Here is a 23,952-nt window from a genome sequence, read left to right on the forward strand (position 1 = left end):
GGCGTCTTAAAAATGGTTATTGGGAATTTTAGGAATGGACCCAGTGGATGAGAAAATTAGCAAATGTGACACAACCAGTCAAGAAAGCAAAAAGAAAATGAGGAACTGAAGACCAGTTACAACAGTTGCATGAAGTTAGTCAGCCCAAAAAAATTGCTGGAATCTGTTGTTCACCAAGTGGTAACAGGGCATGTAGGGTCTCGATCCAAAGCGCCGACTGTCCATTTCCCTTCATAGATGCTGCCTGACCTGCTGAGTTCCTCCAGCACTTTGTGTGTTACTCAAGGAATAAATGGGTCATCTTCAGCTTGGCAGGCTGTACTAGTGGGGTTGCACAAGGGTCAGTGCTAGGGTTTCAGCTGTTTACAGTATATCACTAATTTAGGTGAGTCTAACCATAATGTAACATGGTGTGCAAAGTTCTCCTCCTTTGCTGGCTGTAACTTTTTTTTCAATGAATGTGTATTGTGGTGACTCCTGTTCGAAGTGACTTTGTCTTATTGTCCTGGCTTAAAACATGCTGAAATGCTAATTGAGCTGTTCCAAATTTTGTTTCAGGCAATTGAGGCAAAGAACACAGCAGGGAAACATGATGGTAACATCCACCTGAAGGCTCAGGTGGATCAGCTGACTGGGAGAAATGAGGAACTTCGACAGGAACTTAAAGAGACTCGAAAAGAGGCTGGTATAGCTGGCAATCAGCTGTCAAAAGCCAATGAAAGGGTTTGTACACTCATAATCTGTGTTAGCATTGTGTTTAACTGCTTTGCATTTCCAAATAGAACCAGGAATTGTAATTCTGAGAGATCATTATGCTGAGGGCTTAGTGAAAGTAAATCCACAAGTGACTTTGTAGCCATCTAAATTTCTATTCGGGAAGATTGTGGACTCAGCAACCTGTATAGCATGAGATGGCAATCACAAACAGTGCTGCTTTCATGCATACTTAGATGAAGATCCTCTGTGATGACAACTAATTATATTTTCTCAAACAAACAACTTTCTCTATGTAGAAGGCTTCACGGACAAGGACATCCATCACTTCCAAGTTCTCCTCCATAAGGAACACACCATGCTGACTCAGAAATACATTACCTCTGCTATTAATGTCAATGGGTCAAAATCCAAGGGCTCCCAAGGGTAGATGGGGTCTTTTTCCCAGCGTGGAAATGTCAAACACTAGAAGGCATGGGTTTAAGGTGAGAGGTGGAAAGTTTAAAGGAGGTTTGTGAGGCAAGTTTTTTTTTACACAGAGAGTGGTAGGTGCCTAGAACACACTGCCAGGGGAGGTGGTGGAAGCAGATACGATCGTAACATTTAAAAGTCATTTAGATGGGCACATGAACAGGCAGGGGATGGAGGGAAATTAGACCATGTGCAGGCAGATGGGATTAGTTTGAATTGGCATTATGGTTGCCACAGACACCGTGGGCCAAAGGGCCTGTTCCTGTGCTGTACCCAATGTTCTATGTACCCAACAGTTGGGACAGCATTTATCACATACTGCAGCAATTTAAGCTCACCTCCACCTCTCAAGGAGGCTAATAAATTCTGCCATTGCTAGCAACACCCATACGGCAAAAAGAACTCCTACTGAAACTTCCAGTGAAGAATGTATTTGTTTTTCAGATTACACACCTGGAAAGTGAATTAACTCTATTGCGTCAATCAGGTGGATGCAGCGTTCAGTTCCAACCTCTCGCTTTACCAGATGGAATGGCATCCTCTAGTACTGATGTCATCAATGCTCTTAATGAGTATTTGGTGCAACTTCTGCAGGTACGCAGACTTTGCCAGTCAAAATTAATACTTCTGTTACACCACTCAAAATGCAAAGTGATGAATGTGATCTTTATCAACAGTTTGTTTAATGAAGAACAGTGAAAAACTTGTTTTCTAAGAGCAATAAAGAATACAATAGTTCCTATTGTTTTTCTGATAGGTTAATAAATATGCCACTGGTTGATTGCAAGCAATAATGATGTAATCCAGTGAATGGTTTAGTAAAGCTTAATGCTTACCATTTGTGGATTGTTTTCAAAATATTTTGATGCTGACATTTTGCTCTTTACTCTTAAGATAATGACATTTACTACAGTACCGTTTACTGGAAGTTAATCAGATTATACTATACCACCAAATTGTTATTCTTCATCTGTAGGCTTAAATCAACAGTTTTGTCCTTCTAGTCAAATTACATGAAATTGCGGGACCAAAATGGATCATATCTCAACTCGTCCTTGCCAGTGTCCATACTCAACGTGAGGCTCTTCTCATCTGTCAACAAATCTTTCTACTCCATATGCTTATTCAGTCTCCCTTTTATCAGGAAAGAGTAATCTTTCCCCTTTGATAGACTTTCCTCTGCTCAAATGACCATACAGCATGTTGATTGCTAAATCATAATTAAGTTTCAAAGATTAAAACCTATTGAGAGTAATGTTTGGTTACTGCCCTCCAATAATCATCCTGCTGCAGTAGACTGATAACAGCTCCTCATCCTTTTTAGTTTTATGGTTCCCCAGTAGTATTGAATGGGGACATTGCCCATTCAATCCTACTCAGTGACTTCCATTGATAGTCTTAGTGCATATGTAAACATGATTCAGTACCTGCCCTCTGCCATATCACTTCACCAAAAGCAAAACTTTAGAAAATATTATTTCCACCATTTAATTATTTTACAAGCAAAACTGTTCTCAGCAGATTGTTTTTCACTTGTGGCTTAGGAAATCTCAAATAAAGAGAAAGAAGAAAAGAAACTGCGAGAAGCAGCTGAAGATCACAAACGCAAGTTTGCAGTAATTCGCCATCAGCAGGGTCTGCTGTACAAAGAATATCAGAGGTATCAAAGTAGAATACACATGCCATTATTCTCAGAAGTGGGCTTGATTATTCATTCTCAATATATAAAATGTTAGAATTTTTTATTTTATTCAGAACCCATCAATACAATGCTAGATTTGGAAACAAGAGTAATTATATTATAAAATTATTATAAAATATGTTGCTCTACTATTATATGTAGAGCAACATATTTTATAATAATTGTATAATATAATTACCCTACTATTCCAATTCACAGACTTATTGAAGATAATGAGACTAATGAATTTATTCCATGGATGTCACTTCTGTGATTGTCATTCTTGGCATTGTCCCTCTATGCCTTTATAGAGGCATTGTCCCTCTATGCCTATAGACACAGGAGACTGAAGGTGCTGGAATCTGGAGCAACAGACAATCTGCTGGAAGAACTCAGCAGTTCAAGCAGCATCAGTGGGAGGAAAGGAATTGGCATTTTGTTCAGGGGTGAGCTCTGCGGGTGATAGATCAGTGTGGTAGGGGCTGACACTCAGAAGAGTGGGTTTTCCAGTGATTATTCCTGATTACTCGGAGACACATTACTGATGCAGCCCTTGGATTTTGACCCACTGACATTAATAGCATAGGTAATGTATTTCTGAGCCAGCATGGTGTGTTCCTTATGGAGGAGAACTTGGAGGTGATGGCTGTTCTTGTCCCTGAAGCCTTCTACATAGAGAAAGTTGTTTGTTTGAGAAAATATAATGAATTGTCGTCACAAGGTCACAAGACAAAGGAGCAGAAGTAGGCCATTTGTCCCATCGAGTCTGCTCCGCTACCTCACCATTGGCCAAACTATTCTCCCATCTAGCCCCAATTCCTGGCCTTTTCTCCATATCCCTTGATACCTTAACTAATTGGATACCTATCAATCTCGTCCTTAAACACCCCCAATAATCGGGCCTCCACAGCTGTATGTGGCAAAGAATTCCATAAATCCACGATCCACAGAGGATCTTCATCTGAGTGTACACGAGAGCAGCACTGTTTGTGATTGCCATCTCATGCTGTACAGGTTGCTGAGTTCACAATCTTCCTGAATAGAAATTTAGATGGCTACAAAGTCACTTGTGTATTAACTTTCACTGAGCCCTCAGCATAATGATCTCTCAGAACTACAATTCCCAGATCCTATTTGGAAATGCTGCTCGACCTCCTGAGTTCCTCCAGCAGTTTGTTTTTTATTCCTCATTACTCACCCAGGCTTTCACCAATGGCTCAAATGGTATCACTCCCTGGGACAATAGCTTTGGTTCTTGCACTGGAAGCTAGTGAGACTACCCTAAGAAGAATGATTGAGCTGTTGGAAATTCTAGAACTTTGAAACTAGATGAAGTATGAAGGCTGAGGAAGAGATTATATCAGGACAGCAAGCACCACACTTACTATTCAGGAACCAAAAACATTGCAAAAGTTTTCCATCGAAATTAAGTCTCAAAATAATGATTGCTATTGTTACTTACAGCGAAAGGGAATCCTGGCAGAAAGATATGGAAAGAATTGAAGAGGAAAAGAAAAAGCTTGAGGATTTAAAGGAACAAGATCGTATAAAAATTGAGGAATATAATGTAAGTGTTACTCAAACCACTGAAAGCTAATGCACATTTAGTCAAAAGGCTAATGAAATGTTGGTCTCTAGAGAACTTTTAAAAAGAAATTATGCCTTATTTGTACGCAGGCAGGTCAGAATTCTGTTTTACATACTGAAAATGGTCATAAGAGGTTTAATTAAATTCTGGATCACATTCCCTTGAATGTGGAGGGTTGAGTGGTGAGCCAATGAAGGTGTTTTAAATGACTGAGGAGTTTGATGGGGTAGAAAGGGAGAAGTGAGACTTTCTGATTAGTGGGTGCACACTGTTGTGGGAAACACTGAACAACAGGGCATCAACAAATTTAGAGCTAGGCAATTGAATGAAATCAGCAGACATTTTTCCACACAAATTGTAGTAGCACAGACACAGGCCCTGAAAGTCAATGGCACCAATAAAGCCTTGTTAATCACTCAGTGTGTGACAGGGCAGTTGTTTTGCTGGAGGGACCTCTATTATGTAAAGTCTTGCATGATCAAAGGTTTTGCCTTTGCCCAGTGCTCCAGGGTTGGTGAGGAATGGGGAAGAGACCATACCTCGCCAACCCTGGAGCTCTGGGCAAAGGCAAAACCTTTGCTGAGATGGGGTGGGGTGTGGATTGATGGCTGGAGGGATTGGGTAGGGTTATTGGAAGGGTGGGTGCTGAAACAAGGGGTTAATTTCCGGGGATTGGAGTGAGAGGTAAGTGAGGAAGTTATTTGGAAGGGATGGGTGGTGTGGATTGAGCAGGAAATCATAATTGGGGAATTGGAATGGTAGTGGACATAAGGTGGTCTGGTCAGTAGTTAGTGGGACATGGGGAATGATTGGGTTTCATGACCCTGGTGATGGGAGTTGCCAAGAGAGTGCCATCCCAGCACAGTTGTGAAATTATTTAAAGGCTTGCCCACCTGAGATGGGTTTGAAGCAGTTAATTCCATGAACTGGGACATACTTGGGCAGACCCCTTTAGGTAACATTGAAGTAGGCTTTTCAAGCACTGTGAAGGCTTTCTTCTGCACAAGTGGCCCTCACTGTTCCCAAGGCAGGTGTTTTACCACCGTATACATCATGGAACTTAAATAGCACGGATTAACCAAATGCATCTGGAACTTGCAAGTTTGCAAACTGCCAAATATAATCCAATTTGCAGTGTATTCCCAGGCCTAGCACATCAGACACGGAAAGGACTCAGAAAGAAAACTACAGACTTTGTACAACTAGCAGCAGGTCACCAATTCCAATTTTACTTTATATTGATGATTATTCAGTGAAATTGAACATAAAAATATGGCTCAATGCAGTCCAATTCCGAGGCAACTTGCCCTCTCTATGATATAAGCTCTACCCATGTGAGGAAGTGGGTCAGCTCCCACTTGAAGACGTCAACAAATATGGAATAAAGATGGATAAATGTTGAGGCACAATGGAGCATTGATTTAGTTCTATTGAGGAGGATGGAATGGCTTTATATTGTATCTTTTATTTCATTTTTCAGTATGAAATGAAAGGAGCCCATTTGCCCCTTGGCTCATGGATTCAATCTCATCAATCCCGTTCCCCCACTAATTTCCCTGTAATTTATTCTCTTTTACATTGCCCATTAATTCCCTTCTAATTCTCCCACTTCCTATCTACACTTGGGGTAATTTACAGTGGACAGTTAATTACCACCTATACAGTCAAAGGAAGAACATTCACAGAGAGCACCAGAGGTCAGGATCAAACCGGGTCAAAGTGGGATCAACTGAATTCTGAAACAGTGGTCACATGGTTGTTCTCATCATTTCAAATTCTGGTATTTGCAAATGAAAAGCAAGCCCTTCTGTAATTCTCCAATGGTAATTAAAACATACTTTGGGCTGAATGGCCTAATCATTTGCATCTGCTTATTGTGCTAAATGTTGTGTAAGTACAGAGCCAGGTTAGTAAATTTGGAGGAGCATCCACTGACAGCCAGAGATTACTAGGTTGTCACTTCAATGAATTATAATGGCAAAAATATGTTTATTTTTGTAGAATTGCAAAAATAAAATGCAGAGTATTATTCAAGAATTTAATTTTTTTTTAATAGATTAGAAGTCTGTGAAATAATTTTAGTCTATACTGTATATGTGGCTGCGACATTATAATCTATGCTACCAGAGCACTAAATATTAAAAAATTATAATATAGCTGGTTATAAAATATATAGAGCCGTAGAATAACACAGCATGGAAACAGGCCCTTCAGCCCAACTCATCCATGCTGATCATCCCATTTGCCCGTGTTTGGCCCATATCCCTCTAAACCTTTCCTATCCATGTACCTGTCCAAGTATCTTTTAGTTGTTGTTGTTGTACCTGTCCAAACCACTTCCTCTGGCCGCATGTTCCAAATATCCAGCACCCTCTGCATGAAGGAGCTGCCCTTCAGGTCCCCTTTAAATCTTTCCCATCTCACCTTAAACCCATGCTCTCTAGTTTTTGATTCCCTTTCCCTGGGAAAAAGTCTGTGTGCACTCACCCAGTCTATAGCCCTCAGGATTTTATACACCTCTATAAGGTCACCCCTCAGTCTCCTACACTCCAAGGAATAAAGTCCTAGCCTGACCAGCTTTTCGGGCCCTTGAGTCCTGGCAACATTCTCATAAATCTTCTTTGCGCTCTTTCCAGCTTAATGACATCTTCCCTCTAGCAAGGTATGGGCAATCAACTTGCATTGTGTGCAGTATCTGCAAACCTGAGAATGATGGCTGAGAGCCCAATATGTGGAGCCCCCGGTACCTTTCTATTCTGATGCGTGGTGTGTGACATGTGCCCTAACATGGCAGAAACACAGAGTGCCTGAATGGGTAATTTTTCCTAATGTTAAGTTTCTGTTTGGATAACATTATAATTTGTTCTGTGCAAATTTGTAACTGTTCCCTACTTTCGAATTAGCAACTACTGGAAACTCTTCAGATGGATCCTGATGACATCAAGAAAAAAATAGCTGGAATTACCAGCAAATTAACTGTTCTGCGGGTTAATGAAAATTCTTTGACAAGGCGCTACATGACGCTGCTGGAAATGGAACAACACCTGAGGAAAGAAAATAACAAGCTCAAGAACGAAGTAATGGCTATGGAAGTAGCTATCAATGAAAGGATTGGATACCTGCAGAGATTCAAGGCAAGTATCTATTAAGTCAAATCGAACCCAATTTCTTGCATTTTTCTTCAACGTAAAATCACAGCATGAATAATTGACAAGCAGCAAGCTTAGTTGTGCCACTCATACCTTCTCAGATTCAGTTCACCAATTGCTCTTCAGCAAGGTTTTGAATATTTGCTCACAATGCCCTACATATATTAGCATGCCTTTGTCATATTGGCGTATAACATTCTAATAATCTTATGAACTAAACCAGATATTCATGGTTGGTTTCCTTCTGTTTTCCTAAAGTTGGAGCTAACTAAAAAGAGGCGAGATCTGAATATATAATTTGCTTTATTTCAAAGGGAGATGAGCACACAAATAACAGCATATTATCAAACTTGGCCAGTTCAATCCATCTTTCCATAACATAGGAGTATGCTGTATGAAAGTGCTCCACCATTCAGTAAGGTCACAATATAAAAAGTGTCCTAGCTGCTCCGAGTCACTGGGTCATCTCACTTTTGATTTAAAGCAGATGACTGTCCATTATTGTCCTGGTTTCAGTGAAAAACTATTCCCTTTAAAAATCAGGCTGATTGCTTGATTTGCTGTCATTGCATTTTATCTTTTTGTTTACAGTCAGAAAGAAATCTAAGGCTATCCCCTGTATTAGGTCATAAACATTTTCAAACGGTTTAGAATATTTCTTAATGAGTGTGGTAGCAATATGTTTAATTTACTGAGCTAGTAGCCAGAACTCTGGACTGTATCCAGAGACACGAGTTTGAATTCCACCATGTTCACTAGAGAATTTAAATTCAAGTAACTGAGAAAATTGTGGATTTAAAAAATTCAGACAATCCTAGTAACAGTAAGCAGGAAACGACTGATTTGTCCCTACCAACATGGTTCATTGATTTCCTGTGGCAAAGGAAATTTGCTGCTCTTACCCAGTCTCCAGACCCAGCAGTATGAGTTTTAACTGTCTTCTTGGTTCTTCGGAATGGACAATAAATGCTGGCATCGTCAGCCTCCTCTCATCCTGTGAACAAATAAATAAATGTTTACAATCCGAAGGGAAACAGCAGTAATGCTCTTTCATTAGTGCATTAACTACCTGCTGACTCACTGTCACTTTTTTTATCAAACTCATGCAAATCATTAAGCTCCAAAAAACAAAAATTGTAAAAGTAACTAAAATAGTTCTGTGGAAAAACATTTTAAAGGTTCCAGTGCAAAATCCCCATGTACCTTTTGTACCATTTGTGCTTAGAACATAGAAAAACTACAGCACAATTGAGGCCCTTCGGCCCACAAAGTTGTGCTGACAAGTCCCTATCTTAGAAATAAGGGCTTACCCATGGCCCTCTATTTTTCTAAGCTCCGTGTACCTATCCAAAAGTCTCTTAAAAGACCCTATCGTATCCGCCTCCACCACCGTTGCCGGCAGCCCATTCCACGCACTCACCACTCTCTGAGTAAAAAACTTACCCCGGCATCTCCTCTGTACCTACTCCTCAGCACCTTAAACCTGTGTTCTCTTGTGGCAACCATTTCAGCCCTGGGAAAAAGCCTCTGACTATCCACGTGATCAATGCCTCTCATCATCTTATACACCTCTATCAGGTCCCCCCTCATCCTCCGTGGCTCCAAGGAGAAAAGGCCGAGTTCCCTCAACCTGTTTTCATAAGGCATGCTCCCCAATCCAGGCAGCATCCTTGTAAAGCTCCTCTGCACCCTTTCTATGGCTTCCACATCCTTCCTGTAGTGAGGCGACCAGAACTGAGCACAGTACTCCAAGTAGGGTCTGACCAGGGTCCTATTATAGCTGCAACATTACCCCTTGGCTCCTAAATTCAATTCCACGATTGATGAAGTTTAAGCTTCATTCCCCATCTTGCACTTACTGTGGCTGCCTCATTTGTCTCTTGTAACCCACTCTTTCCCTTTAACAACCCCCGATTCCCCTACCACACACTCACACTACAGCCAATTAACAATAACCAGCACACCTTTGGGATGTGGGAGGAAACTGGAGCACCCGGGGAAAATCGATGCAATCACGGGGAGAACGTGCAAACTCCACACAGCACCAAGAAGTCAGAATTGAACGTGGTCGCTGGGGCTGTGAGGCAGTGTGCCACCCATTATTAATTACTAATTTTGCATTAAGATATTGTTAATGCATTCCAATGTCTGTTTTAAATTGTATTTTGAAAGTGCTTATCTGTTTACTGTTTAATCTATTTGTAGGAAATGGCTGGTTTTAAAATTGCTGCTTTGCAAAAAGCTTTGGATGACAGTGCACCCTTAGCAGATTTGGAACGAGCTAACAAGCAATATAATGAGCTCACAGCTAAGTATAGGGATCTGTTGCAGAAAGACAACCTTTTAGTCCAGAAAACCACTAATCTCGAGCATTTGGAGGTGAGCAAATAATAGTAATCCTCAATTTATTTTATTGTAACGGAGGGAATTGTTTTCACTTTTGTTTCTCCAGAGTAATAGGGACAAGTTGATGATACAGTTTTCACATATTGAAAATATACCTTGTAACCAAATTGTTCATTCGATTTATCTGTACTTGGAAGGGGTGTCTTTTGGCTTTTAAGTTTCTGGGAGCCTTCTTTTTAATGAAAAGCCAGTGTTTGGAGAAACGAAACCTCTCTGCACAGGTTGATTTTATCTTTTGGGGTAGAATTTTGTCTTTACCGTCTATTTATGAAAGGAAAACCATTAATTATAGTTATAAACGTGAAGACCACAAATATTGGAGATCCAAAATAAAGACAGAAAATCAGTTCTGACAAAAAGTCATCGACTCAAAACACGTAAACTCCATCTCTCGCTTCACTAATGCTGCCTGACCTGCCACGTATATTCAGCATTTTCTCTTTCTTTTAGCTGGTTTTATTATCATTAATGCATCATGTTAAATTTTCATGTCTTCACCTCCATAAATGCACAAGCAGCTCATCACAATCAAGGATATCTTATTTTGACCAGTTTGTGTCTCTGCTACTTTCACCACTGGTTTCAATTTGCATGATCGACTGGCTGTGGTGCAAAATCTAATCAAAGTTACCATCGACTTTACTATGTCTACCAACAAACAAACTTACTGGTAGTAAAGGGGAAAAAAACAGTGCCCACAGCATTTTTATAAAAGAATTAGAGACAATTTTAAATACATAATCAAGGACCCTTCCCGCCCCTTGGTCATTCTCTCATCTCGCCCCCTCCCATTGGGCAGAAAATACAAAAGCTTCAGAACACGTACCACCAGGCTCAAGGACAGCTTCTATCCTGTTAACAGTTTCTTGAATGGACCCTCCTGTATGATAAAGATGAACTATTGAACTCTCAATCTGCTTTGTCATGGCCCTTGCACTTTATTTGTCTAACTGCACTGCACTTTCCCTGTAACTGTAACACTATATTCTGCATTCTGTTTTTCGTTTTGTGCACTACCTCAGTGTGCTTATGTATGGAATAATCTGAATGTCACGCAAACGAAAGCGGTTCACAGTATCTCAGAACATGTGAATAATAAACCAATTACCAATTAAATGAAACATGTTCTTTTTTGATTCTAGACATAGACTTTATATGTTACTAAGCACTCCAGAAGGTGAATGGGAAGAGATGCTCGCAAAAAGTAAGGAAGTAAAGTAAGAGGCATTTTGTAATCTATTGCATTTTTTTCTTTAAGAGTGAAAATGCAGTCTTACATGAACAGATTAATGTCTTAAATAAAGAGTTGGAAATTACAAAGGAAAAGCTGCACACACTGGAGCAAGCCTGGGAACAGATGGATAAACTAGGCAAGTGCCATGTGATTATTGCAGACCCAAAGTACTTAAAATTATTAATTGTGTACCTGTGCTGTAACTGTATTAATGTCTCCTGATTAATTTTATGCTTTCTGTTTTAAGATTTTTCTGCAAGACACTATATGTCAGACAGTCATAGAGCAATACGACACGGATACAAGCCCTTCGGCCCAACCAGTCCATGCCGACCACAGTGCCCACCCAGCTCATCCCAATTTCCTGCGTTTGGCCCATATCCCTCCAAGCCCCGCCCCACCATGTACCTATCCGAGTGCTCCTTAAATGTTACTATTGTACCTGCCTCAACCACTTCCTCTGGCAGCTCGTTCCATATATTCACCACCCTCTGCATGAAAAAGTTGCCCCTCAGGTCCCTTTTAAATCTTTCCCCTCTCACACTAAATCTATGCTCCTTGGTTTTAGACTGCCCTACCCTGGGGAAAAGACTGTTACCATCCACCTTATCTATGCCTCTCATAATTTTAACCACTTCTATAACACCCCTTGTTCTCCTACGTTCCAAGGAATGACCTACCCTGGCCAACCTCTCCCTATAGCTCAGGCCCTCTAGTCCTGGCAACATCCTCGTAAATCTTCCCTGCACTCTTTCCAGTTTAACCACATCTTTCCTATAACACAGTGACCAAAACTGTACACAGTACTCCAAGTGCGGCCTCACCAACGAGTTATACAACTGCAACATTATGTCCCAACTCCTATACTCAATACCCTGACTGAAGAAGGCCTTTTTCACCACCCTGTCTACCTGTGACACCGCTTTCAATGAACTATGCACTTGTACTCCTAGGTCCCTCTGTTCCATTACACTCCCTAGTGCCCTACCATTCACAGTATAAGTCCTACGATGGTTTGACTTTCCAAAGTGCATCACCTAATCTGTATTGAAATCCATTTGCCACTCCTTGGCCCACTTCCCTAACTGATCGAGATCCCCCTACGATAACCTTCTTCACTATCAACAACACCTCCTAATTTTGTGTCATCTGCAACTTACTGATCAAGCCTTGTGCAATGGCATTCAAATCATTTATATAAATAACAAGTAACAAGGGTCCCAACACCAACCCCTGCGGCACACCATTACTCACCAGCTTCCATTCCGAGAAACAATCTTTAACCACTACCTGCTGCTCCCTACCTCCGAACCAATTTTGAATCCACCTAACTAGTTCTTCCTGGATTCCATGGGACCTAACCTTCCAGACCAGCCTACCAAGTGGGACCTCATCGGATGCCTTGCTAAAGTCCAAATAGACAACATCCACTGCCCTACCCTGATCTACTTTTTTGGTTACCTCTTCAAAAAAACTCTAAAAGGTTCGTCAAGCACAACTTTCCACGCACGAACCCATGCTGACTCCTCCTAATCAGACTCTGTCTATCCAAATGCTGGAGGATCTTATCCCTCAGAATTCCCTCCAGTAACTTCCCCACTACTGATGTCAGATTTTTTAAAAAATCATTCTTGAGACATGGGCCAGTGGGAGTGATTACATTTCACAAAGCTCAAGTGGTGGGTTTTCTTCATGGAACTTGCAGTCTCTATGTTAATGATGTTGCAGTGAAGCTCGGTTGAAGAAACAATGATATTTGGTAGCATTAAGGTATGATCTTAGCTTTAAGGTGAGAGGGGGAAAGTTTGAAGGATATTTACAAGGCAAGTTTTTTTACACAGAGAGTGGTAGGTGCCTGGAAGGTGCTGCCAGGGGAGGTGGTGGAAGCAGATATAATAGCAGTATTTGAGAGGCATTTAGAGAGGAACATGAACAGGTAGGGAATTGAGGGATACAGACCATGTGCAAGCAGATAGGATTAGTTCAGATTGACATCATGGTCAACACAGACATGGTGAGCTGAAGGGCCTGTTCCTATGCTGTACTGTTCTATGATAAGATGCCATGTGACTTTTAAGGGAGGTTGTGGAAGACATAATGAAGAAGACGGTGTGTTATGGATCAGGTTGCTATTTGGTGAATGTCCCTTTAAGACATGGACAGTAGAGTAGTAGTGTGTGTGTGTGGTGTCGTCACGACAGCAAGATTACAACGTGCTGACGGTTTTGCTCAGTGAGTCGAAGTGAGTCGGGAGAGAAAGAGACACTGACTGCTGGTCTTTGTAATAATGGATGAAGAACAACAGCTGTGTCTTTCACATACAATCCATGTATGGATTTTTGGAGCAAACAAGTGGAGTCCACTTTGTCATTAACCTGTAGAGGGAAACAGGTATTGCTGTGGGCGGCCACGTATCGAATGCCTTTCAGGGTGGCATATACTTCGGAACAAAGCAATGGAGATCATCAGTGATTGAGGTGTCGTATGGGTTCCATCGTGGAACATGTGGATTTTGTAATAATTTCTCTCTACATTCTCTCCAAGTAACTTTGCTTAGATTTTGCATCACAGCCAGTGGATTGTGCGAACTGCAACCAGTGATGGACGGGGTTGACATCTTTTGCAGCAGCAGGGACACGAGTTAATCAAAATATGTTGTCCTTGAGCATGATGAGCTTCCAGTGTGTTCGTAGGGTTGCATTCATCCAGACTGGAGGTGTGCATTCCATCATGCTTCAACTTGACCCTTATTGATGGTACCCAGTCTCTGACATGCTCTTCTAACCAAAACATTGTCAATGATTGAAAGCTCAAACCTGGACAGCAGTGATCCTCAGAATACTGAGGATGTCGGTGCTCGGTGACCATTCTGCTGTTGAATGTCAATGCCCTTGTCTGTGATTCAAAAAATAAATATAAAGGACAAATTGCTGTCAAGAAAATGCCCACTGCGGCATTCAACCTGTCCCGTAAAATTGTGATAACCTCTGCACCCTGTTCCCCTTCTACCAGATGGCTGTTTAATCTTCTGTGTGTAGTGATAAACAGAGTCTCTTTGCTGCGGAGAATTAGACGATTACTTTTCAAGCTTCTTGGGTGATTAAAGTTAATCTGAGAGGCCAATGATGGTCATTACTCATTAATTAAATGGCAAAATATTACCTGGCCTTTGGCAGCAAATCAGTACGTAGTCAGTTTCCATTTCAAAGCTGGCTTCAGCTTCTCCAAACATGGATAAGCTGAAAATTATGGAAGCATCAATTCTTGCTTGCATGTGTGGATCGAGGTTTATTGTAGGATGCAGCCTAAATGTTCTAAGGAATTGAAATAAAATTTGCTGTGCCAGTTATTGATTATTACGTATTATTTAATGCCACTGGTGATGACATATTCCATTACTGATGAACTGGTAATTGGTTGAGTTACGTTTACCCTGCTTTTATGATTCACCACACTGTTCCTGACTTGATGTAGGAGGACTACATCATGTTGCTATGATCCATCAATTGCTGTTCTATGTATTGCACATTGGTACAAGTAATCAGAGTAGATACTGCTCATAGATTTTTGTGTTTGGAGACATCTTATAAATGTAGTTACTGTTTTTGTTTTTATTTTAGATGGTACTGCTGCCATGGATAAAGCATCTAAAGCAATTACCAACTCCGAAATTGTGTCAATCTCCAAGAAGATTACCATGTTGGAAATGAAGGAACTAAATGAGCGGCAAAGAGCAGAACATGCTCAGAGTATGTATGAGCATATACGGAGCACACTGAAACAAGTTGAAGAACGGAACTCAGAACTGGAAACTAAGTTCTCTGAGGTATGTGTATGTGAGTGGGAATGATGTGTGTGTGGTATATATGTGTATGTGTGTAATAGCATTCTAAAAGAAAAGGGTTACCTTTTATTTAGCTCTTTTCAATAAATCCAGTGATTTATAAAATGAAATCTGGTTAAACAATGAAAACATAACACACTATACTATATTATATGGGTATAGATTTAGGTTGGTACTTTTATATGGTTGATAAAAGTAAAAGCAAGAAATGCAACTAAGACATAATTTTGTGCAGGTACTTGTGTCAGGCTTTGGTGATGGCTCGCATTCTCGTTCATTTTTAAAATGACCATTTAAGCAACTTTAAAATCAATCTGATTAATAATTGGTTGCTCTTTTGTTTCTGTTTGGAAAATAAATGTAGTGATTGGTTAATTCTGGAAGTGTTTCTCTATTCATTCTGGGGTTGCTGTTATGTACTTATTTGTAGCTATTTCCTACCTAGATATATGTTTAATTCAAGCCATAATGGGTTGACAGTTGTTAATTTTTTTATTATTATGATACTTGAGACAATTTTCATCTTTGTTACCCACAGATTCTTTTGCGTTGATATCCTATGGTATGGCAACTACTTTTGAGGTGTTACATTTTGCAGTTTTTTCTGGACACCCTGAACCTTTCTGTTCAAGCACTCAAATTGAAAAGGAAGTCGGTTGTCAACCATTTGCATTGCTGCTCTTGAATCAAGGTCCAGGAGCTCAGAAAAGAATCAGGTTCTCTAAGTTCACACCACACTGAAAAGGCAATTTTTGTGCCTACAGCAATGTAATGTCAGAATACCGTTAAAGCTAGGTTCCAACTGCACTTTCAAGGCAATATAAGGGTTCTCGTAGCACTATTTGGATTAAGGAGGAGTTGTTGCTTGTGCTCTGGCTGAAGCATATAACAAAGCCAGAGTCTAAAATGGAACCGGCCATGGACTTCACTGTGCACAAAATGGCTGCCATTATCCCAACATCACAACAGCAAGTACATTTCAGAAGGATAGGTATTAGCTCTAAGTTGCTGTGGGACATCCTGAGCTGTACAATTGCAAGTCCTTATAATTGGAAATTGAAAATCATCTATGATATTGTGATCTCATTGGAAAATAATGTGTTTCAATCATGAAGCATGATCACAGATCACTTCCATTAGGTTATATGTTAACACTTCCATTCAGAGAGTGGGGTTATGTGGAATGTGTGCTTTTTAATCCATCCGTCCATTTTGCAATATTTTATTCCTTTTGTTAATCTTTTCTAGTTTTTGTCTCTCCATTTCCAGGTAACCAAAATAAATCTGGAGGCTCAGAAAGTTGAACAGGACCTGCGAGATGAGTTGGCAAGCAGTGTGAGCAAAGCAGTGAGTGACATGGATCGAAGACGCATCATGGAGCTGGAGAAAAGTGAATCCGAATTAAAAATTGAAGTGTCCAAGTACGTTAACGGTGCACAATAATGAACATGTCATTTTGATGCAAGATGTATTTTGGTCATTACTGTTCTGTTTGTAACTGCTTTTTCAACATTCTCTCTCTCATAGCAACAGTATAGGTCTTTTAGCTCCTTAAAACTGTTGCTTTATTCCATGAGATCATGGTTGAGTTAACACCACGTATTCTGCCTTTGGTTTAATGCCTGAACTTTCGATCTCCCAATCTACCTTGTCGTGGCCCTTATACTTTATTTGTTTACCTGGTATTGGTATTGGTTTATTATTGTCACTTGTACCGAGGTACAGTGAAAAGCTCGTGTTACAAACCGATCGTACAGATCAAGTCATTACACAGTGCAGTTACATTGAGTTAGTACAGAGTGCATTGATGTAGTGCAGGTAAAAACAATAACAGTACAGAGTAAAGTGTCACAGCTACAGAGAAAGTGCAGTGCAATAGGGTGCAAGGTCAGGTACATCGTGAGGTCATAGTCCATCTCATTGTATAAGGGAACCATTCAATAGTCTTATCACAGTGGGGTAGAAGCTGTCCTTAAGTCTGGTGGTACGTGTCTTCAGGTTCCTGTATTTTGTACCCGATGGAAGAGGAGACAAGAGAGAATGACCCGGGTGGATGGGGTCTTTGACTATGCTGGCTGCTTCACCAAGACGAGAGGTAAAGACAGAGTCACTCTCTCTGTAGGTGGAACACTATATTCTGCATTTGTTTTTCTTTTTATTCCCTCGATGTATTTATGTATGGCATGATCTGTCTGGATGACACGCAAACAAAAGCTTTTCACTGTACTTCGGTACATGTGACAATAATAAACCAATACCAATTCCTATTCCAATTCCAATCCCAATCCCAAAATTCTTTTAATAAAACTTCAAAATGTCCTCCCATGCCCTACAGAGCTCCAGAGGCAGAGTTATGCCAATGAGAATACTGTGCCTTAACAAGGGCTTTATACTCGGATTCATCTTGTAAAGTCTTCCACCCCCGTACCCACCCCATTCAATTTACTCACCATCCATTACCTTGATTGCATAAAAATAAACATGGTATGTTTAAGAATCATAAAGAATCTGGAAGTGCAGAGTTTCTAGTATAGGCCACAGATAATGCAATTAGGTCCAATAAGTATCATTAAGCTGCTTCATTTTACTGTCAATGACACTGAGTACAGCAATTCTACCCTTTTAATATATTATTTAAATTTTAGCAATCAAAACTACTAGTACTTTTTAATTCAGGAAGATAATCACATAGGCATAATTATTTTTTAGTGAGTAACACCGAAAGAGTGAACTTTTAGATTGGGTAACCAAATGCATGGTCAAAGAGATGACACATAAGGAGGTGCTTCCTGAAGGAATTGGATGTTATAAAGTGCAGGGATGTGAGGCATAGTGACGGACAATGTGGATGAAAGGAGAAAGCATACATAGAAGGCCAGAATCAGGAGGATGGGGTGAAATCTATAGGAGGATAAACTGTTTAAAAGACAGAGGTTTCCCACCAGTTTCTTGTGACATTGCATTCTTCTGACAGGCATGGTAGTGCAACAGTTAGCGTAACGCTTTACAGCGCCAGCGACCCGGTTTCAATTCCTGCCACTGTCTGTAAGGAGTTTGTACGTTCTCCCCGTGTCTGCGTGGGTTTCCTCCGGGTGCTCCAGTTTCCTCCCACATTCCAAAAGACGTACAGGTTAGGAAGTTGTGGGCATGCTATGTTGGTGCCGGAAGCGGGCTGCCCCCAGAACACTATGCAAAAGATGCATTTCTCTGTGTTTCAATGTACATGTGACTAATAAAGATATCTTATCTTGTCTTATTAATCTCAGGATCTATTCAGTTGACTTGAATTAACTGAGAAACCTCATGTACTTAAAGGAACCACCTGGAGCAAATGCAGCTTTAAATTGCACTAAATAATATATTTTATATAAAATGTTAAACTGCATTCATGGAATTTCCTTTTTCCTCAGGTTGAGAGATGTTTCTGATGTAGCCAAAATGCAGGTCGCAGCTTTAGAAGCCCGCCAACAGTCTAGGGAGAAGGAGGTTGAGAGCCTCAGAAAGCAAGTGCTAGATTACCAGGTTTGGACACATTTTGCATTCCACTTCTTGTTAGAAAAAGGTACAGTGAATCATTAAGAAAAGCACAGTGACAAAGTAGCTCATCAGCCTTGTATTAATATTTCATGTGGTTGCTGCAGATCTTCAAGAGCAAATAACTTTTGAGTTTATTTTGTGCATGGAAATATTTCTCAGAGTACTCTGTTTTCTCTCCCTTGCTAGCTTGATTTCTAGTGAATATAAAATTTGAGTCAATTCCAGAAGTGGCATTTTTACAATGATTTATTTCAAAAGTTTACAGTTGGAAATTATATCTGTATAGTTTTACAAAAATGCAGAACGAGCAGTGTTTGAATAATGCTTCAAATTCACTGAACAGCAAAAGGCACAAGCCGTTTTGTATATGAAAACTCCTCCCATGAAACAAACACAATTTTTAGCCATCAAAATAACTAGATTTATGTATTTTTTGATATCTCAAAAAAACATTATTTTAAAACATATCCAAATACTAAATGTGGGCTTTTGTTAAAAAAAAAATGTAGCATGTTCTTGCAATCTAGAAATGGTGCTGCCAGCAGATTCAGTAGTGATATTCTAAAGAATTGGACAGGGAATTGCCAGAATAACTAGAATAAACATAATGGGCCAAATGGCCACCCGCTCTGAGCTATGATTCTCGAATGAGTTATTAATAATCACATCTACAATTTCGATCCATTATCTTTTTAAAGTTTCTTTACATTAACTATTTCCTGTATACAGGATTTTGGCCACTTCCATTAAAGGCTTCATGTAAATGATAAACTAATGAAACTAGACAAGGATAAAGTATACATGCTTCAAAATTCAGTAGCTTGTATTGTTTTTTCCACAGTTACACAATAGAAAATAGTGTTTCTTTTTCTGGAGTGAAACACGACTCACTGTTTCTGGGTCTTTTCACTTCACTTTTGAAATTTGTAAAGGGTCCTGCATCCTTAATGTGGTAGGTTTTAAATATTAAGGAAATTCAAGGATGAACAGTCATCACTGGAAAGTAGCACTGAGGGAACAATCAGCCATGATTTAATTGAATAGTAGAACAGGTACGAGGGCTGAATGGCCTACTCCTTTTATTTTGTATGTTCGTATGTCGTCAACATGAGAAGTGAACTGTCTTTCTCCACAGTGCTTTACCTACTAACTGATTCTAGCATATCAATTGACAGTTCTGGTCTCCTTACTTGAAAAAAGATATACTGGCTTTGGAGGCAGAGCAAAGGAGGTTCACCGGGTGGATTCCAGGAATGAGGGGGGTTAGCCTGTGAGGAGAGATTGAGTTGCCTGGGACTATACTCGCTGGAAATCAGAAGAATGAGAGGGGATCTTATAGAATATATAAAATTATGAAAGGTATAGATAAGATATAGGCAGGAAAGTTGTTTCCACTGGTAGGTGAGACTAGAACTAGGGGACATGGCCTCGTAGCAGGGCGGCACGGTAGTGTAGCAGTTAGTGTAACGCTATTACAGCACCAGCGATCGGAGTTTAATTCCCACCACTGTCTGTAAGGAGTTTGTACGTTCTCCCCATGTCTTCGCGGGTTCCTTCTGGGTGCTCTGGTTTCCTCCCACATTCCAAATAATACGGGTTAGGAAGTTGTGGGCATGCTACGTTGGCACTGGAAGAGTAGCAATACTTGCTGGCTGCCCGCAGAATACTGTATGCAAAAAGATGCATTTCACTTTGTGTTTTGATGTACATGTGAATAAAAAAAATCTTAAGATTTGAGGGAGTACATTTAGGATGGAGGTGAGGAGGAACTGCTTTTCCCAGAGAGTAGTGAATCTGTGGAATTCTCTGCCCAGGGAAGCAGTGGAGGCTACCTCAGCAAATATATTTAAGACACAGTTAGTTAGATTTTTGCATAGTAGGGGAATTAAGGGTTATGGGGAAAAGGATCTGAGTCCACGGCCAGATCAGCCATGATCTTATTGAATGGCGGAGCAGGCTCGACGGCCCAGACGGCCTACTCCTGCTCCTATTTCTTATGTTCTTGTGTTCTAACATCATTAGCCAGCTGGGCATCAAACCTGACATACAAAAATTGCTAAACCCATCAGGTCCACTATGACCATATGTTGTATAAACATCATGTCTGCTTCATTTTCAGGCACAGTCTGATGAGAAAGCTCTCATTGCAACATTGCACCAACACATAGTTGCGTTGCAGATAAGTGAGACCACTGCCGTTGGGAAGCTGGAGGCCTTCGGAAGCAAACTGCAGAAGATGGAGGCCTGTAACCTGAGGCTGACGCAGAAACTGGATGAGCGGGAGCAGGCCCTTTACTACGCCCGAATGGAAGGCAGAAACAAGGCCAAACACCTGCGGCAAACCATCCAGTCCTTGCGCCGGCAGTTCAGTGGAGCCTTGCCTCTTGCACAGCAGGAGAAGTTCTCAAAAACCATGATACAGTTGCAGAACGATAAACTGAAGATCATGCAGGATGTTAAGCTTGCCCAAGAGAAGAGGGCAGCAGCAGAGGACAAGGCATTGGAACTGGAACTGAAGCTGAAGGGATTGGAGGAATTGATAAGAACACTAAAGGATGCAAAGGGAGCACAAAAGGTTGGAAGGTTTGACTGTATGAATGACCTGGTTAGCAAAGTGATGATGTTGGTTTCTTTATGTCTATAATGAACAACTGACCTTATTTCATTGCTTGTTGACAGCACAATTTATGTTGAAGTGTGACAGGAAGTAATTTTACCATTAATAAGAGAATGCTAGTTGCAAGACTTTTAATACAGAAAGTAAGTAATGACTTCAATACGTCAGCCTGTGATTTGGAGACAATGCAACTAATTGGCATGGTTTGCGTCAAGTGTTCCACGTCAAACAAGACTTTTCAAATTGATTCAATGGATTTATGGCCAGTGGAATTCAGATGCATAATTGTAGCAAAGTCTCCCAATAAAAGAGTGATGGTTTTTCCAGAAGAATTGGTGGTTCGTCATAAGAATTACATCCCAGTTACTGACAGCAGTCCAGTATTCAGATACCGTACTGAGAGGGGATCATTGCCAAAATGCGGGGTCACCCTATGCAGCCTTCATTATACGATGTTTTTCTTCCACAACATTGTGCACGGGGTGTCAGAGGATGTGTAGATTTTGATGACGCAAAGTTGGAGAACAGGGAATAGATTTAACTTCATAGTTTTAACTTTAAGTTCATACATTCTATACGTTTTGTTCTACATCCTATAACTTTATAGATTTACAGATAGATGCAAAAATTGCAGCACCCTGTATAGCAATGACGTTGTTTCCCTACACAATGGTGCTGGGAGGTGCTAGACAAAGGCACCATGGTAGGTGGGTTTCAGTTTGAGAAGTTTAACCAAAACCATATTTGAAGGATGAAATTTATAGCTGAAAAAGGTTACCCAAAGTGCAGTTAAGATCCTGTAGACCAGAAGTTACACAGATTGCAGATAACTGAATAAATTTATTTATGTTTGTTACTATACACAATATTCTAAAATTGAATTTGAAAATTGGCTGATGTTTATACGCATGCGTTTCTGGTGATATTTTCTAATTTTTGGTTTTGCATTTAATGTTACCAATTTATTTTTGGAATCCTTTTGTGCTGCTCACTCACTTTCCATTCTGTAGGTAACAGAATGGCACAGTAAGATGGAAGAACTCCGTCTCCAAGACCTCAGGATGAATCGGTGCCTTAGTAAGCAAAAGGAAGAAATAAAATACTTAAATAATATAATAACTGAGCAGGAACGTACCATCAGTGATTTAGAGGAAGAGACGGTTCAGCAAAACAAGGTGAATATATCAGTCTTTGACAAATGTAAGAAGTCAGAGATACAAGAAAGGCCAAGGTCCATTTAATATGCCTTCTCCCATCCTGATAGTTAGAATCATAGAACAGTACAGCACAATACAGGCCCTTCGGCCCACAATGTTGTGCCGACCTTTAAACCTCACCTAAGACTGTCTAACCCCTTCCTCCCACATATCCCTCTATTTTAAATTCCTCCATATGCTTACCTAGCAATTTCTTGAATCTGACCAATGTTCCTGCCTCCACTATTATCCCAGGCAGCACATTCCACGCCCCAACCACTCTCTGGGTAAAAAACCTTCCTCTGATATCTCCCTTGAACTTCCCACCCGTTACTTTAAAGCCATACCCGCTTGTATTGAACATTGGTGTTTGCTAGCTGTCTACTCTATCTATTCCTCTAGATGATACAAAGGTAATTGTGTGGTTCATGATTCATCACAATCAATCTACTTCAGTTATTCTACAACAAGCTCGTACATTATGCAAGTAAACCAAGTGGTGGAGAGTGTTGGGATCCTTTGGTCCAAAGCCAAGCTGGTCCTCCTCAATTTATGAGACTTGGGATATTCTGGTCATAAAATTATTCATATAATAATATATGGTTAAAAAAAATCTGTCTAATTTTATTTGACTGTATCAGTATTTTTACCTTCACCATCTCCCTTGGAAGTTTGTTCCATAAATTGACAACTCACTTTCTTATATAATTGGATATTTTTCCTACAGTTTCATGAAGAGCGGTTGTTGGCATGGGATCACAGAGAGTTAGAATTACAACGTCAGTTGGATATGTACGAGCATCAAAGTAATGAAGTACTGAATGCAGCTCTGAAGGTGAATCTTAGTCTTATGGACAATGCGTGTTCACTCTCATAATAAGTAACAAATCAAATAATCATGTCAACTTATTCTTTGTGAGGGGATTTAACATTTTAATGTATCTTCTAGCTGTGTCCCAGCCAGGGTGAATCAAAAAATCATACAGCTATTATTCCTAGCTTCTGGCAGTTTTTTGGCAGAGTTATCCAACTTGTAACGTTCATCTTTTCCCGTAGCCCTGTTTTCAAGTATATAAAAGTCCAAATCCCTTTGAAGCGTGCTTGCACCATTGTTTCAGGTCGTTCTTTCTTGATTATGGGTAAAGAAGTTCTCCACATCTCCTTTATGCTGCTACGCTTGGACACCTTGAGCTTGGGCTCTTAGTTGGTAGGTAACATACACTCCACACACGTAGGAGTTAGTGTTCACCTCCAGCAAGAAGTGGTCTATCTCTCCTTCAACAGAATTACCATTGCCAAGTCCCTATATTATATTTCCACCTATATTTTAGGTGGAAAGAAGGGAGGTCACTAATACTGAGGACAAGCAAAAAATGCTAAGAGCAAGTCAGACACTGAATATCCCATGGCAACTGATTCCCCAGAATTCTTGAATTCCTTACCAAGCAGCATATTCACCACAGGGACTGAGGCAGTTCAAAGATGCAGATCCCTACCATCTTTTCAAGGGAAAGT

General features: G+C 40.3%; 1 protein-coding gene across 4 annotated transcripts in view; it reads left to right on the forward strand.

The window, feature by feature from the left end:
- Window positions 1–23,952, forward strand: part of cep290 (centrosomal protein 290) — a 107,939-nt gene that overhangs the window by 38,053 nt on the left and 45,934 nt on the right. For 3 of the 4 annotated variants that reach the window (XM_052030642.1, XM_052030638.1, XM_052030639.1), the window contains 13 exons: window positions 559–723; window positions 1,630–1,779; window positions 2,730–2,845; window positions 4,331–4,433; window positions 7,358–7,588; window positions 9,809–9,982; window positions 11,268–11,379; window positions 14,864–15,069; window positions 16,357–16,508; window positions 18,498–18,609; window positions 20,744–21,199; window positions 22,252–22,416; window positions 23,165–23,272. In XM_052030642.1, the coding sequence (XP_051886602.1) occupies window positions 559–723; window positions 1,630–1,779; window positions 2,730–2,845; window positions 4,331–4,433; window positions 7,358–7,588; window positions 9,809–9,982; window positions 11,268–11,379; window positions 14,864–15,069; window positions 16,357–16,508; window positions 18,498–18,609; window positions 20,744–21,199; window positions 22,252–22,416; window positions 23,165–23,272 (2,250 nt within the window). The remainder of the gene's footprint in view (window positions 1–558; window positions 724–1,629; window positions 1,780–2,729; window positions 2,846–4,330; window positions 4,434–7,357; window positions 7,589–9,808; window positions 9,983–11,267; window positions 11,380–14,863; window positions 15,070–16,356; window positions 16,509–18,497; window positions 18,610–20,743; window positions 21,200–22,251; window positions 22,417–23,164; window positions 23,273–23,952) is intronic. The other variant, XM_052030640.1, reaches the window with a different exon arrangement.

This window comes from Pristis pectinata, chromosome 15 (assembly GCF_009764475.1).
Source record: "Pristis pectinata isolate sPriPec2 chromosome 15, sPriPec2.1.pri, whole genome shotgun sequence".
Lineage (NCBI taxonomy): Eukaryota > Metazoa > Chordata > Chondrichthyes > Rhinopristiformes > Pristidae > Pristis > Pristis pectinata.